The 14,960-nt window shown below is 33.2% G+C and overlaps 1 protein-coding gene across 1 annotated transcript; it reads right to left on the bottom strand.

Annotated features, from left to right (window-relative positions):
• Window positions 1-13,929: 13,929 nt before the first annotated feature.
• Window positions 13,930-14,699, bottom strand: LOC132190065 (chaperone protein dnaJ 11, chloroplastic-like). Its single transcript, XM_059604946.1, has one exon. The coding sequence runs from the start codon at window positions 14,635-14,637 to the stop codon at window positions 14,137-14,139; it is 501 nt and encodes a 166-aa protein (XP_059460929.1). The 5' UTR covers window positions 14,638-14,699; the 3' UTR covers window positions 13,930-14,136.
• Between the last annotated feature and the right edge of the window lie 261 nt (window positions 14,700-14,960).

The following is a 14,960-nucleotide window of genomic DNA, read 5'->3' as shown; positions in this document are numbered from 1 at the left end:
GATACAAAAGGAATTGGATTTTTTAGAATTCTTGAGGTAATAAACTTCACATATCAATCATTTATTGCCTCATTAATTATTTACCATATTTAGCACTGACAAATATGGTAAATAATGAAGAGATAAATGTTGAAATACAATGAATCAATGATTACGATTTAAAGAATAGTAAAAGAGTTGTATTTCTATTTTTTTTTTTTTTTTTAATTAAGAAACATACCCATTACAAGAGTAAATCTAAAAATATATATATAGAATGCATATAAATCATTGGAGTTATGGGTCTGTTTTAATAAAGGTTAATTCAATGGCTTATAAACAATTCACATCAATCGAGTTGTATAAGAGTTGATGAAATTACCCTTACTAAAATAAAAATAAAAATATTAAAATTTAATTTTTTTTTTTTTCAAAATTTTAAGGGTATTTTTGTCTTATTGAAAGTTCTATAGGGGTAATTTCGTTATTTTGCTAGCATTAAGGTGTACATTGTCATTGTTTTGGTAGTTTGTGAGGTAAATTGTCACAATTGATAGTTTGAGGGGTAGATTGTCATTTGGATGGTAGTTTGGGAGGGTTAAGTAGACTTTAAAAATTAAAAATTAAAAAAGAAAAAAAAAGGAGTTTGCCATATTCTCTTCCTAAAATATTATCAATCTTTATAAATATTTTGCCATATTAGCATTTATATATAACTTCATTATTACTATATTTCCTACTTGTTATCGTAATTAATGAGGTGATAGTACAACAATACAAAACAAGGTCAACAGTGTAATAAAAGGAAATATAAAATTATATACTGTAAGTCTATTAAAAATATTCGTAAATGCGCATTGGGATATTTAATTATAGTTTCTGAACTTTTAAATGTAGATTCACAATAGAAGTCAATTAACCTTAATTAATTATTAAAGAGAACTATTATTTGTCATTCTATTATCTTTCTTCCATCCAGCTTTTTTTAAAAACCAACAAATGGATAGAAGAATGGCAAGGGAAAAACGTTTAGACATTCACATTATTTTTTATTTTTTAAAAAAAGAAAAAAAGAAAAAAGAGAAGCATATGTTTGTGATTTTTTCATACTAGTCTCGTATGAAAAGTTGCATCTTTCAATTTAAAAGTAATCGATTAATTATAATGTTTTAGATTTGTTGGATTGACATGTGCTTATTTTGGAGATTTTCATATCTATATTTGATAGTTAGACTCAAGAAGAAGGAAAGTACAATATAATATGTTTAAACTATATATATATATATATATATATATATATATGCTGATACAGTTATCAACCCTAGTAGTGACAAACCGCGAAGTGGGGGGGGTAGGGCGGTTATGCCACCTCCAACGTCTGAATGAGAATTTGGTTATGATAAGAGTAATAAAATAGAGAATAATAATAGAGAGTATTCAAGAGTAAAGTAAATGACCTATCTGTATCATAGGTTGGCTCATCCTTTTATAGAGGTTATAAGTGAATGGAATAATCCTAGTGGGACTCTTACTCGACGTCCCTTGATACGTGGGAGTGCTTTCAACCGAAGATCATCTCTTTGGATAATATGGGAGATTGAATGGATAAAACATGTATCTAGACTCCTTTTTGGAAAGATTTAGTTGGTTACCCTTTGATTGAAAAATGGTTACACTTCCCTGATTATTGGGTTAGCCTAAGATGGCGTATAACTGTATGATTTGGGGGCGGGCTAGGCAATGACTAGGCGATCATGTCCAAATTGCAAAGGGCTTGGGCTTAGTTCCTTAGTGATTTAATGAGCCGTGAGCCTCTTATTTGGGGTGGATTCTCTAGTTGAGCTTCTGAAAATATTTGGTATCAACTATATATATATAGTTGATATTGGTACGTGGTTGATCACCCCTTTTCAACCCGTCCTCTATATGTTCATTTTTAACATTTATTTTTTCCTGCAAAATCAGAACAATTTATATATTTCAAATCTAAAATATGCACATGGTAATTTGAGATGACACCAAGTGTCACAAAATGGTCATTTATGGGTGTCTTTGTGAACGACATTTTAGAACAAATTGGGCATTTCAAGTATATAGTATATGCACGTGTAAATCATGTTCAATGTTCACAATTTTTTATTTATTTTGAAACGTAATGTTAATTTAAGAAGGTTAAGCATTAAAAATTGTGGTTTTATGGTATCTTTGTAAAAATGGAGTGGGATTGATCAGAGAGATAAGTATTTTTTTTTTCTCAAAAAAATTAATTACTATAATAGTATTTTTTATTTACTATAAACAAAAATGATTTTTCAAATCCAAATTAAGTTTGAAAAAAATCAAAGAACCAAACCGAGTCAGCAATTGACACGATGGCATGAAGTGGATAAGGTAAATGGGAATTCAACAAGTCAAAGGAGTACGAAAACCTCCACATCATTCTCGCCACCATATGTTGGATGAGTCATCTTTGGCTTGCTTTTCAAATAGGACACGTTTTTTTTCTTCTTTTTTCCTTCTCTTTATATATAGTAGTAAAAGGTCAACCTTAAAACCATGATATATATAATTTCTTCGGGTCGTTTTGATCAGTCTGTCTCAGTTACAACTGCCCAGACATTGGATTCCTTGAGAACAGTTAAAAGTTAGCTTCAACTTCCGAAACTGTCCCCAAAATCCAGCATAAATGTCGTTGAACTGTCTTCAGAGTTGAGATCTGTTGCTTTCATAATTTCAATGAATTAGGTTTTCACCGGAGAAGAAAGTCTTACCAGATAGCAACAACGTTGTTGCTTTCTGGGCATGTATTGATCTGGCTTTAAAGAAAGAAATAAACCCAGGCAAATACTAATTCAAATCTCTTAATTTGAGTAAATGTGCTGAATTTTCTGAAATATATATAGCCACCACCTTGGACTGGAGTGCAGTTCGTATTCAACTTTTACAAGTTAGCTACCATAGCACGCCAAATACAAAAAATGTTTATCTTATAAATATCACCATGGTCGGCCGACATGGGAAGCTATCTTTAGTTTTAGAAATTTGGTTAATTGTGTGTATTGGTCGAGTTGTCGCCTTCGCTTGTGGCTGCAAGACCCTTCAAACCATTCGACTGACTGGAAAAGATCTTTTCAAGCTTTGTTTTCTAGACCAGCATCGATCCCTTACTGTTAAATCACCATGCAGTTTTATGATAAGCTTAAGTTGATCGAACACATAAAATATTTAATTGAAATGAGAGCGAATTTTATGAAGTAAAGATTTGAACTCAGGACCTTTGGCACTGATACCAAGTTAAATTATCAATTTTTTCATAAGTTTAAGCTAATAGGAAGAGGTAAATTTAACCACTTAATTATTACTCTAACACTTACAATGCTTTGTTTGTTAATGTGTGACGAGATATATTTTATTTGTTTTGGCATTAAAAATGTTTTGACGTGACATAAACGTGTGTGAAGAGTAATATTATTGTTTATGTTATTTATAAGCATTTTCTATTTTAAGTTGTTTGTTAATATTTTAAGCAATGCTATTCTTCATACACATTCATTATACTTATTTCACATCGGCTAACATTGAATATTTTAAATGACTAGCATAAGAAGTCAGTTAAAACATGCCACGGTTGCTAATGTTAAATGAGTATAATGATAAATGGGTGTAAATAGTCTAATCTTTTACCAGACAAATAAAAAAAAAAAAAATGAAAGTTTTAATAGAAGTTTATTATCTTATTACGTTTACCTCATTCATTTTAATTTTTAAACAAAACAAATGTACGTGAGGGGCTCCCTACTCTAGATGAGCCCATCCTAGGAGTCCTCATTCTAGATAAGAGCTTCTTTTCCAACTCTCCGACAATTTTTCCTGCTTCTCTTTATTGAACAAGAAATTATAGGTAATCTATCCTTCTTTTCTCTTGTATTAACGTTGATCGATCCATCGAGGGAGAAGCTGTCGTTCTCAATGGATTAATTAACCCACGTGGTCTAAGCTTTTCCCTTTGATTAGGTCTTTCTGTGGTAGTTGCTACCAACAATCCGGTAAGATTATTGACCACGTGCAGCCATTAAGCACATTTTGACAAGTCAATACTACTTGCATAATATTCTTAAGTCACACTTTTAAGTGTATATGTCTTTACATGCATGTCACCTATTAAAATTTATTCACCATTAGATTTGAAATTTAATTGTAATCAATTCAAAATTTAATGGTGATTTTTTTCTATCGCATCAAAGTTGGTTTTAGATCTTCCCGTACACTTTCTACTTTTCTAGCCTAAATAGGAGGGAACCAAAAAAATTGTAGGGTAAAGAGAGGAAGCCCTTTGTCCAAGTGGGTCAAGTAGCAGGATAGTTTAAAGGGAATTTTGATGTTATGGTGAGAGGCTCCTTTGTAGTTACTGTAGCGGTGATCAATGATGAAAATGGTTCTATTTTTGCTGCTGCTACTCAGAAACTTGTTTCCACTGATATTTTGCAAGGTGAAGCTCATGTAGCCCTTTTGGTAGTTCGTTTGGCTGCTTCTATAGGTTTTGGTCCTATCTCGGTTGAAGAGGATGCTCTCCTTGTTATTTTAGCTATTATTAGACCTGCTCTTTTTTCTTCTTGGTCTTTTGCCTACTGTATTTCTAATATTAGGTTAACTTTTTCTTCATTTCAAAGTTGGAATGCTTTGAAAGTGTTTAAATGTGTCAATTTTAGGGTACATGCTTTAACTGAATGAGCTGCTTCCAATCGTGTTTTTGGAAGCATTCCCACAGGATCTTCTATTCTCTCTTCCATTCGGATCAGAAATGGGAAAGATCCTCCTCTATAATCTTTTTCATTATTCAATTAAAAAAAAAAAAATGGGTCAGATGCTCGGCCTAGGCACCCTTTTCCTCTCATTTACCCATGCTAAAAAAGGAGGCAAAAATAATAACAAAAATCCTAAATTAAAAAAAAAAATAATAATAATAATAATAGAAGTTAAGTGAAGTGAAGTGTTTTCCTTAGGTTTTGTCTCGAATTTAGGGGACTATACTTTCACTGACAAGGGTACAAAAGAAGCTTCATTTTTTTTTTTTCGTTGTTTTTCGCATTTTCTTTATATTGTATTAAAAAAAATTATATTTATCTTTTGAAACAATGGCTTTTATTTCATTTTATTCATAAAAAATAAAAGAGACCCAAAATTAAGGAGACAATATGCATGTTCTATTCCATTATATATTGACTAAAAAAAAAAAGGAATCAAAAAGCGTTATATGATAAATTGAAGCAAAATTTAAAATAAAATTAATTAAGCTAGTTGATACGACATTCACTTTAAATTCCGAAAAAAAAAAAAAAAAAAAACATTTTCTTGCAACATTCTAATGGTCTTACGGTAACTGCGCGCTACCAAAGTTGTATTAATCCCTTCACAAAGTAATTGGATTTCCTATTACTTAGAATAATAATAATAAAAAAAAATATGAATTTCTGATTTCTGCATGCCGACTCACGAGTCTGCTGTCTTTATAGGCTTATCTTATCCCTTTGTCCCCCACCTACACTCTCTTCTCATGTGAGTCAGCATGTTCTGGAGGTAGGTTTAGCAGCCAGCAGCCTCCACTGTATATGTTGTGTGAGACTGTGAGAGAGACACTAAGCCATTAATACGAGAGAGTTTTTCTAGAATTACTTGTCTAAGTAGGTTATTGACATTTCGCCTGGTTGGTGAATAGGCGGGTCGTTGTAAGGCTTTTTTTTATATTTATTATCTGAATTATTAACGATTTGAATAATAAATTATTGGAGAATTCAGATTCTTGAAAAACTACAAGTATTTGATGTAAAAACCAAATGCTCTTTTTTCTTGGGGGAGACATCAGACAAGTATTTGGTATAAAAACAAATCGTTGAGCTTGCCTCTACTGCTTTTCTTGTCGAATCTGATAGTGATGAGAAGACTACTTATTGGCAGATTGGTATTAGGATGAGTTCTTTAGAGTTGGCGGCTGTAATTGTATCAACTTTTGTAACATTTTCTGGGCGTTCATACACGTACAGTCCAGTTGCTTCAAATGACATGAGATTTTTTATTCTCGCATATCTTTTGAAGACATGTTAATAAACTGAATTAATATATTTTTTTTTCCCGGCCTAATTTGAAAACTTTATTTAGACAAAACAATAAAACTTAATCAAATCTGAGCGTAAATAGCGTTACAATTTTTCTTTTGAGAAATGTTAAGCTTATAAAATATTTTTTTTCTTTTTTTTAAAAAAACTCTTACACGAGAATAAAAATATAAAAAATCCAATGATCATATTATGCCATTTCATTTTGTAAAATATTTGATCTTTATGAATTTAACACTTCACTTTACTTTTTGGTTTCGTCATAAAGCACCCACCCTTTTATTACCCCAATCATTCATAATTATAAAGTCAAAAGGTGTTAAACAGCTGGCCTCCAAGAAAACGACATTTGGAATCTGCTTTTGGACTATAACCAGACAGGCATACATGTTCTATACCTGTCAACTGCAATATAATACGTGAGGTTCAATACATGAAATATTTAATTTAAATGGAAGGTAATTTGATGAAGTTAAGGTTTAATCCCATGATCTTTAGCTCTGATACCATATTCAATTACCATTTGTCCCAACAGTCTAAATTATTTTAAGTTTTTGTATTAAAAATAATTTGTTTAGATTTTTTTTTTTTTTTTGGTAAAAAGAAAAATAAAAAGAGATGTGATAGCCAACTAAAGCCGTAGCAATTAAGAACACGGTACTAAAAAGTAATATGAATGTATTTCTAGCTGATTTTGAATGCATGAACCAAAAAATAAAAAAATAAAAACACATGAAACAAGCTTGTCTTCTATGTCAATTAGAAAATGACAGTTGCTGGGGTGTTGAAAATAAGAAGTTATTGGCCGAAAATATTGAAATTTGGAGACGAAATACAAAAAGAAGTATGAAAAACATCTCAAGTGATAGCTGGACTCTTACAGCGAATATTTTTTAATGATTTCAACACCAAATTCTACCTGAGAAACCAACCATATTTCTCATCGTCAGCCGAAATCCTGAAATTAATCATTTCTCATTAGCTGATTAAACACACCTCACTGGAAAGAATTGGCATCTTCTGATTTGCAATCTTCCTCCACAGACAAGAACAGATAGCATTAATCTTTAAGCAACTAGTCTGATTTATTTGGCTGAATATTAAACATCACATCAGCTGATGCAAAAAGGGAAGACACATTTTTGAATTTCTAAACTTCATTATTGTTGTGATACAAGAAACTGCTTATTTTAGCTGCCATTGTTTTTGTAGTTTTCTTTCGTGACAAATCCATTACTATCTATCTCAAAAGTGAAAACCGTCCAGTGGCCAATATACATTCTCCAATCTTCCCACGCCTACTACAACTTGACAAGATATTATTTTAAATACCAAATCTCTTGCAAATGCTTGATTAATTAAGCCATGACAAGGAGGGGTTGATTGACATACGTACGTGATTGGAATAAAAGTATAGTTTCTAGCGTTCCTCTTAAATGCATAGAGAAAATTATATTGATTTGAATAATTATATATTCTACTCACACTTTAAGTTCTTCACAAGCATAGAGGAAAGAAAGGGTGAGAAATTATGATCCCATGGAGGTGGATTTAAGAGCCCAAGGCTTCTTAGCCTTCCTTCAAAGGTACAGGTCAAGGAAATGCCAGCTCTCTTGCTCTCTCTAATATGGAGAAATATGGTGGGTTGGGCCAAGAGTCCATTCTCCAGATAATATATGGCTCTCCAATCCTATTTTTTGGCAAATCGAATTTAAACCATAAAATAGACCATTTAACTTCATTGAAATGAAGATAATCTCAATTTGTTGCTCATGTTCTTGTTTAGAAGAAAAAATAATCATTATCATTAATGGCCCACAAACCCAAAAAGGTAGTGGGTTGGCCCAAGAGTCCATTATCCACATAAGATATGGTTCTCCAATCCTATTTTTTGGCAAATCAATCCCAATTCCAACGTCGGTCCGCATTAGATTGCAGAAAGAGTTAAAAAAAATATTTCATATTTTATTCCTACGTTTACCCACTACCACTAGTACTAGCCAAAAGGAGGAACAGAAGAAAAAGAAGTCTAATTCTACTAACAATACGACTATAATAGAAGTCTAATTCAATTTTTCCAAATTAAATTAAGTGAATGTTGATTCAATTTTTCCAACATTGATGTACGTGTGTAAAATTGTTTAGTCTATGAACAAACCAAACTTTAAATATATTCTTGGTTGTAAATTAAGTGGTACGTGTATCATGTTGGCCGGGCATGCATGGCTTTTTGCTGTTATCACGACTTTTTCTTGTATTAATTTATTATGATTATGGAACTTCTTTTGGAAATTTACCTCCTCATTTTTTCCTTCTTAATATAATCTTTGTGGTCGTTTTACCTTGATGCAGTTGAATCCATGTGCTTTGTTATTATTAGCAGTTCATCTTGTAGCTTTCTGTTGTTATATTCAATCTATTTCGTTGCTGCTTCAACTGCAATTAATGCAGAGGAGCAAGGTTTAGAAAGATATTTTTTTGTTGATACATACTAATTAATAACTGTGGCTTTTAGACAAATTGTTTTCTCATGTTTGTCTCTTCAAATTTTCAGATTGTTGAACCCTTTACAGCAATGTATATATTTGTGTTGGGAGCTTAGAGATTACTATGAGTTAAAAGTTGGTTTATTCAACTTTATTGAGGTTTGTATTTGGTAATTAATGGTACGTAGCTCAATTTCTTTTCGGGCTATTGATATGATCATTGATTCTCTTTATGCAGATATTGCATACACAAGGATAATCGCTTACATTTTTGGGTTATAATCACATATGGTGGGCTTTTATGGCGGTCATCTTCGAAATTGTGAATGGTAGATTTTTGCTACTACTACATTACCATGTATGTAACATGCTTTGATTTTGCAAGCTTGCTAATTATACCTTATACTTTCCTAGGAAGCACATTGTAAATGTTTCCCCTTCTTATGCTCACCTTGAGGAAGAACGTGACATTCATCTCCCATCAACAATGGTGTGAGCTTGGACGCTTCAAAAAGGTTTGGTATATATCTAGTTTAGAAGAATTGTTCTACCTCAACAAGTTAATTAACTATGTAATCTCATTTATAGTACTTGGAGTTGTTAGAAGGTTTAGATCGATAGTTAATTTATTCTTTTACATATGAGGAGTGCTAGGCTTACGAACAATTTTTACAGAAAAATTTTTACAAATTGATTTAGTACAATATGATTGGATATAAGATAAGTTTAAATTTTGAAAAACTTAATTATATTGTACCACGTACATCAGCTTATATATGCTCACTTGATTTAAGTCCATCAAGTCCATCTCATGAACTTATATGGTAAAATCATTGGATCGAGACTCTTGCAATTACCTGCCCAAATTTATTTGAATGCAATTAGAGAAATTGATAAATTATTGAAATTACGGCTTGTAATTTTGTGAAAGAGACACCCAAATTAATGAAATTCTAAGCACAATTAAGACTAATTACTGGCAGCCTTTTTCATTTGTCATAGGGGTAAGGCAATTCCAAAAGTCTATTAATTTATTTACGTCCATTTTTATCTGAATTTTGTTTTTGATTATAGCACAAATTCATATACAAATTTAGAATTAAGTTGTGTGAAAAATATAAAAAATTGAAAGTTTAACTTTTTTCTTTCTTTTAACCATAAAATGCGCAGCAATATGACAAAACACGCAAATACTAAGGAAAATCTCACTTCTTTTAGCGTTAGATGTGACGGGACATGAGATAATTGGATCCGAGTTAGGTGCGGTAGTGCAAACTTGCACCATCGCACCATGCGGTAGCCCAAAACCACCTAATTTTGGGCAATCAAAAAATAATTTTTTTAAAAGTAAAATTAAAAAGAAAAATAAAAATATTAAAAAACTAAAACCGTTAAAAAATAAAAGAAAAAAAAAATCAATGCGGTAGCTCAAAACCACCCCTTTGATTTTTTTTTCTTTTATTTTTTTAATGGTTTTAGTTTTTTAATATTTTAATATTTCAATTATTAATTTTTGAATATTTAATTAATTTTATATTATTACTTTAAAAAAATTATTTTTTTTATTGCACAAAACGTCCAACATCTGAGAAGGATGAACAAGAATTACAAGATAGGAATTCTAAGAGGGACGACAAGTCCGCTAAATAACGCACACCGATGTAATTTTTTATTAGCTATGTCAGCTAAAAAAAATGGAAAAATATTGGAATTCTCTAATTAATTAATAACCTCCAATTTGATTTTGTTCCTATTTCCTAAGCTTCGTCTCCACCGTGGCTCATATTTGAAAGCTTTGTCAACAAAAACTTGAACAACCGCCAAATTGTCACCATGAAGCTGAGCAAGTACAGCTTCAGTAGCTGCCGCGACTCCCAAATTGACAGCATGATGCTGAGCACGTCGGTACTCGTGGACTCATGTGGGCTTGTAGCTTTGCTGATGTTGATGGGCTGTGAAGAGATATGGGTGCACAGAGCAATACTAGTGTGGGAGTTGGCGCAGAAGGTAATAGAGAAATCCGCAGAGGCGTGTGTGAAGAATGATGCATAGAATATGAATAAATAAATAAAGAAGAAATTGGTTAGTAGAACAAGAACAAGTACTGTTAACAAGAGCACCATTGATGCTGCCTTTCGAGACATTCAAACTGATTGGTGAGTATAATCAATTAAGATCAAGAAGTCGATTTCAACGTGAGATACTCACTGTGAGAGTGCTGGAGAAATTTATAGAGGTGAGGTCCAGAAATTTCACTGAAAAACACAGAGCGGGACTTTACATGGTGCTCACGCGTACACAAGAAACCAGTGGGTAACCATCTACAATTCCACTAATCCCAAAATTCCAAAAAATATTTCTCAAAATTAACCTCATCATTCTTACTTTTTATATCATATCAATTACTTTTTATTACTATTCAAATAAAAAAGCATTACAAAACAAAATTTTTCACTTTTTATACAAAACATTTTTACTTTTTTCTCTCACATCAATCAATTCTGCTACAGTTCTGACCCACTTCCTAAGTTCACTCCTTTGCCAAACATAACCTATGATCCCATTAAGCCGCTGCATCATCATCTCATTATAGCCTTGGCAGCATCTTTTGGATTTGTGTCGAGGCTTATTTCAAAAGTAGGTTGTCGCGCCAAAGTGTTAAGAACACGACCACGAAACTTTCACGTTCTTTCGTTACCTTTTTTAAGCAATGACCAAAACCAGTAATTTTGAACTGCCGATAAAGAATCTGCAGTTCAGTTTGGCAGTTTGCATTTGCTTTTTTTGCTGCGACTCGTGAGCATTTTTTTTTTTTAGCTTGATTGCACATTATCAATTTCTTCGTACTTAATTTATAAAATTAACACGTGTTTAAATTATATGTAATTTTTATATATATTTTTTCACTAATTATATGTAATTTTTATTTTTATTTTTATTTTTAAAATTTTAAATACATTTTAAAATAAGTGAAATCCCCCCTCAAAAAAAAAAAATACAAAAATACAAAAAACAAAATAACAATTCCCGTCGGCCGTTGTTAATAGACTATAGGAAGCAATTTTGGACCCCAAGTTTGGTCGGACTGGCCCAAACCTCAACCTACCGAGCAAAGTAAATTACGCGTTATATCAAGACGGCCCAAACCTAATCATGTGGTTCCTAACGGAACACAATGGTAGGCAGCCCTCTAAAGAGCACTGCCATTTAGTATATATATATATATATAGCACCATTATAACAATTTTCAAGTAACCTTAAAAATAAATGGTGGGTTAGGCTATCGAAAGGCATTAAAAGGGTCGTCCTAAAAATAATATATGGTTTTTCAGTTTAACCCAGTTTTGAGGCTCAAATAAAACCAATTAGCCAACTAAAAAGATGACATAGATTCAAGTGCACATCAATAGAAAATGGCCCATATACTTCTGCAAATTACTTACCAACACAAAATGACTTAGTAATTGTAATGTTTTTGTACATGAACAAACTCTCATCTCCACTCACTTTATTAAATTTCAATAACTAAATTATTATAATATGATAAAAATAAAAAATCTCTGCAAATGCTTCTATTACCATAGAACGAGTTGAAATAACACATCCCCAGAATATGGCATTTGTTGAACTTGAATATACGCATAGTCTATCCACATAAAGGAAAAAAAAAAAGAAAAAAAAAGAAAGGGCATGTTAGACTTAGGCCCAACCCAAAATTGGAATACATAATGCTATTTATTAGGTTATCATGAAATTGTAATACAATTGACAACTGAGATAAGATTGCTGTGTAAATTAATTATTGATTTTTTTATTAAGTTATATGCCAGTCATATAATAATTTATAAAATAATATTACTCTAGCTAAATAACTTGTAAAACTTTTATATATTTTTTATTCCTTAAGAAGTAGAGTGCAATTGGTGCATTAAGAGCATTCCCAGCAGACTCCCTATAAAGGGGTCTGTTCCCTAAATTTAGGAAAAATATCAAAAAAATTATAAAAAGTCACCCACAACAGACTCCCTATATAGTTGCTTAAACCATCGGATGCTACAGTGAACCCAATGTATTGGGTTCTACTGTAACAATTCTTATGATTATTAAATTGAAAAGAAAAAACTCTCTCTCCTCTCTCATCTCTCCTCTCACGTTTCTCTCTCACCTCTCTTTCTCTCTGTCAATCGCACCTCACCAAACGGCCGGAGATTTGGGCAAGTAATTCACGAAATTGCTGCCTGAGCTCTGCCGGACGACACCCACTCTCCGTTCTCCCCCATCCGAATCCTACTCATCGACGACGCCTCGACGCTGGAGCTCACCATGGCGCCATCCGATTGCTTCGAAAACGATTGTCTCAGAGAAGTTGAGAGTGTAGGATTGGAGTTGGGATTTGGGTTCGGTTCTTTTGGGCTTGAGCTCTAATATTCTAGTAATCAAATGCAAGAACACTGAGCTGAGAAAGAAACAAAAATTTTAGAGACTGGAACGAAAACATCAAATACAACCAACCACAATAAGTCAAAATAACGAAACGCTAACCTGCAATGGAGAAGACGCAAATCAGAGAAGAAAAAGACGAAATCACAGACGGATAGACCGGAGAGGACCGCACAGAGGAAAGAATTTGTTGTTGGAACTCAAATTTGTGCGGTCTTCCCTCACACTCAAATCTGTGGTTGAAACTCAAACCATCGGAGAAGAAGAAAATATGAGGGAGAGAGAAAAAGTATAAATTAAAGGAATAAAATATAAAAAAGGTAAAATAAAAAAAATTATCCTTTATTAATATAGGGATTTATTTAAGAAAACTACTGGGTGCATATTGACGTAAGAAGCAAAAAGTAGTTTAAATCTTTAAACTTAAAAGTAATTTAAATCCTTAAACTTAAAGGAAGATGATCGGTAGCTGCTGAAAATGCTATAAAAGGATTGGGGAACTATCTGCCTCGACAGGTAGAAAAAATGGATGAGAAGGCACATCAGAATAAAGAGTTATAGGGTCCATAACAGGTAAGCCTCACATCATCATATGCTATTCAAGATGGATGGATCCCACAATCCCCCCTCTAAAATTGTCCAAACTTCTATAAAATTTAGGTAATTTAATAAATGAATAAATAAAAGCTAACAGAAAAAATCCAAATCAATTTGTTTCGGAATTCTGGCTCAAAAATTCGAAGTCCAATACAATCTAAAATGAGGTTTGCAGCCTCTGCTCAGGACAGGTGACCGTTGCAATTATTGTCTCAGTGCGATTCGAACACGCCAATTTGAGGGATCCCCGTTCATTTTATATTTTATGTACTCAAGAGTTAAGGGTAAGGAACTTTCAGAAAAGAAAGTGCAAATAAAAATGGAAAATGCAAAATTTTCATTCATTCAGATACAGGCTGTTAAAAAGGCGCCTGTTTACATTTGTACAAAATGTTACCGCTATGTAACAGTTCAGCTACCTAAAATACCATCAAAACCATGCTTTAGCTTCTGATTAAGATCATGGTCGATCTGTAATTTTGAAAAGTAATATGTCCAAATGAGTCTTCCTGCTTTTTTGCCTACCAGCATTGATCGGTCTCCCATTTCCGCCGTGTATGTCCAGCAAATCCGGAACCCATCGTAGCCGTACTCATCGACATTGCCACGGGATAATTCACCGGCCGCCGCCTACTGTAAAGCACGCGATCGTAATCGGCGCGTCTCTCCGGATCTGAGAGCGTGGCGTACGCTTCATGAACCTTCATGAACTCGCACCCTGAAGTCGGACCCCTTTGACCGTTAGCTGCCACGTCAGGGTGCACCACTCTCGCTAACCTTCTGTAGGCGGTCTTGATCTCATGACTCGCGGCGCCCATTTGAATCCCAAGAACCTCATAAAGCGAGGAAGCCGTTGACGTACTCCGGGACACGGTCCTCTCGGCCGTCGATGTACATGCTGCGGAGATAGGAGGTGCACGGAACTTGACGGAGTTTGGGGATGAGCGATGGCCGCTGATGTTGATGACCTTTGGGCCAATGAAATGAGCTGAGGAACTCAAAGATGATGATGTTGAAATCATTGTCACTCTTCAAATGTTGTTTTTGCTGTGCAGTGGATTGTGAATGTCTGGGAGATGAAGGTCTAGGACGACTTGCTATTTTATAGGGAGTGGGGATCTGGCTTGACCATGGTTAGTGTGGGTGGGTTAACAAACCATAGGCTTATCCGTGGGAATTGGGATGATTGGATCATGGCTTACGCTGACTCAGCGACAAGTCGGTGTTCCAGAATCTCTCCGCGTACAACTACTGAAAATATGCTTTTGTTGTCTCGCTTTTTGTATTTTATTGGTACGTACTTTAAAGTATTGCCATTTTTTTTTAAAAAAAAAATTTATTTCAC

The sequence above is a fragment of the Corylus avellana genome, chromosome ca8, assembly GCF_901000735.1.
Source record: "Corylus avellana chromosome ca8, CavTom2PMs-1.0".
Classification (NCBI taxonomy): domain Eukaryota; kingdom Viridiplantae; phylum Streptophyta; class Magnoliopsida; order Fagales; family Betulaceae; genus Corylus; species Corylus avellana.
This window is presented reverse-complemented; position numbering and strand designations above follow the sequence as displayed.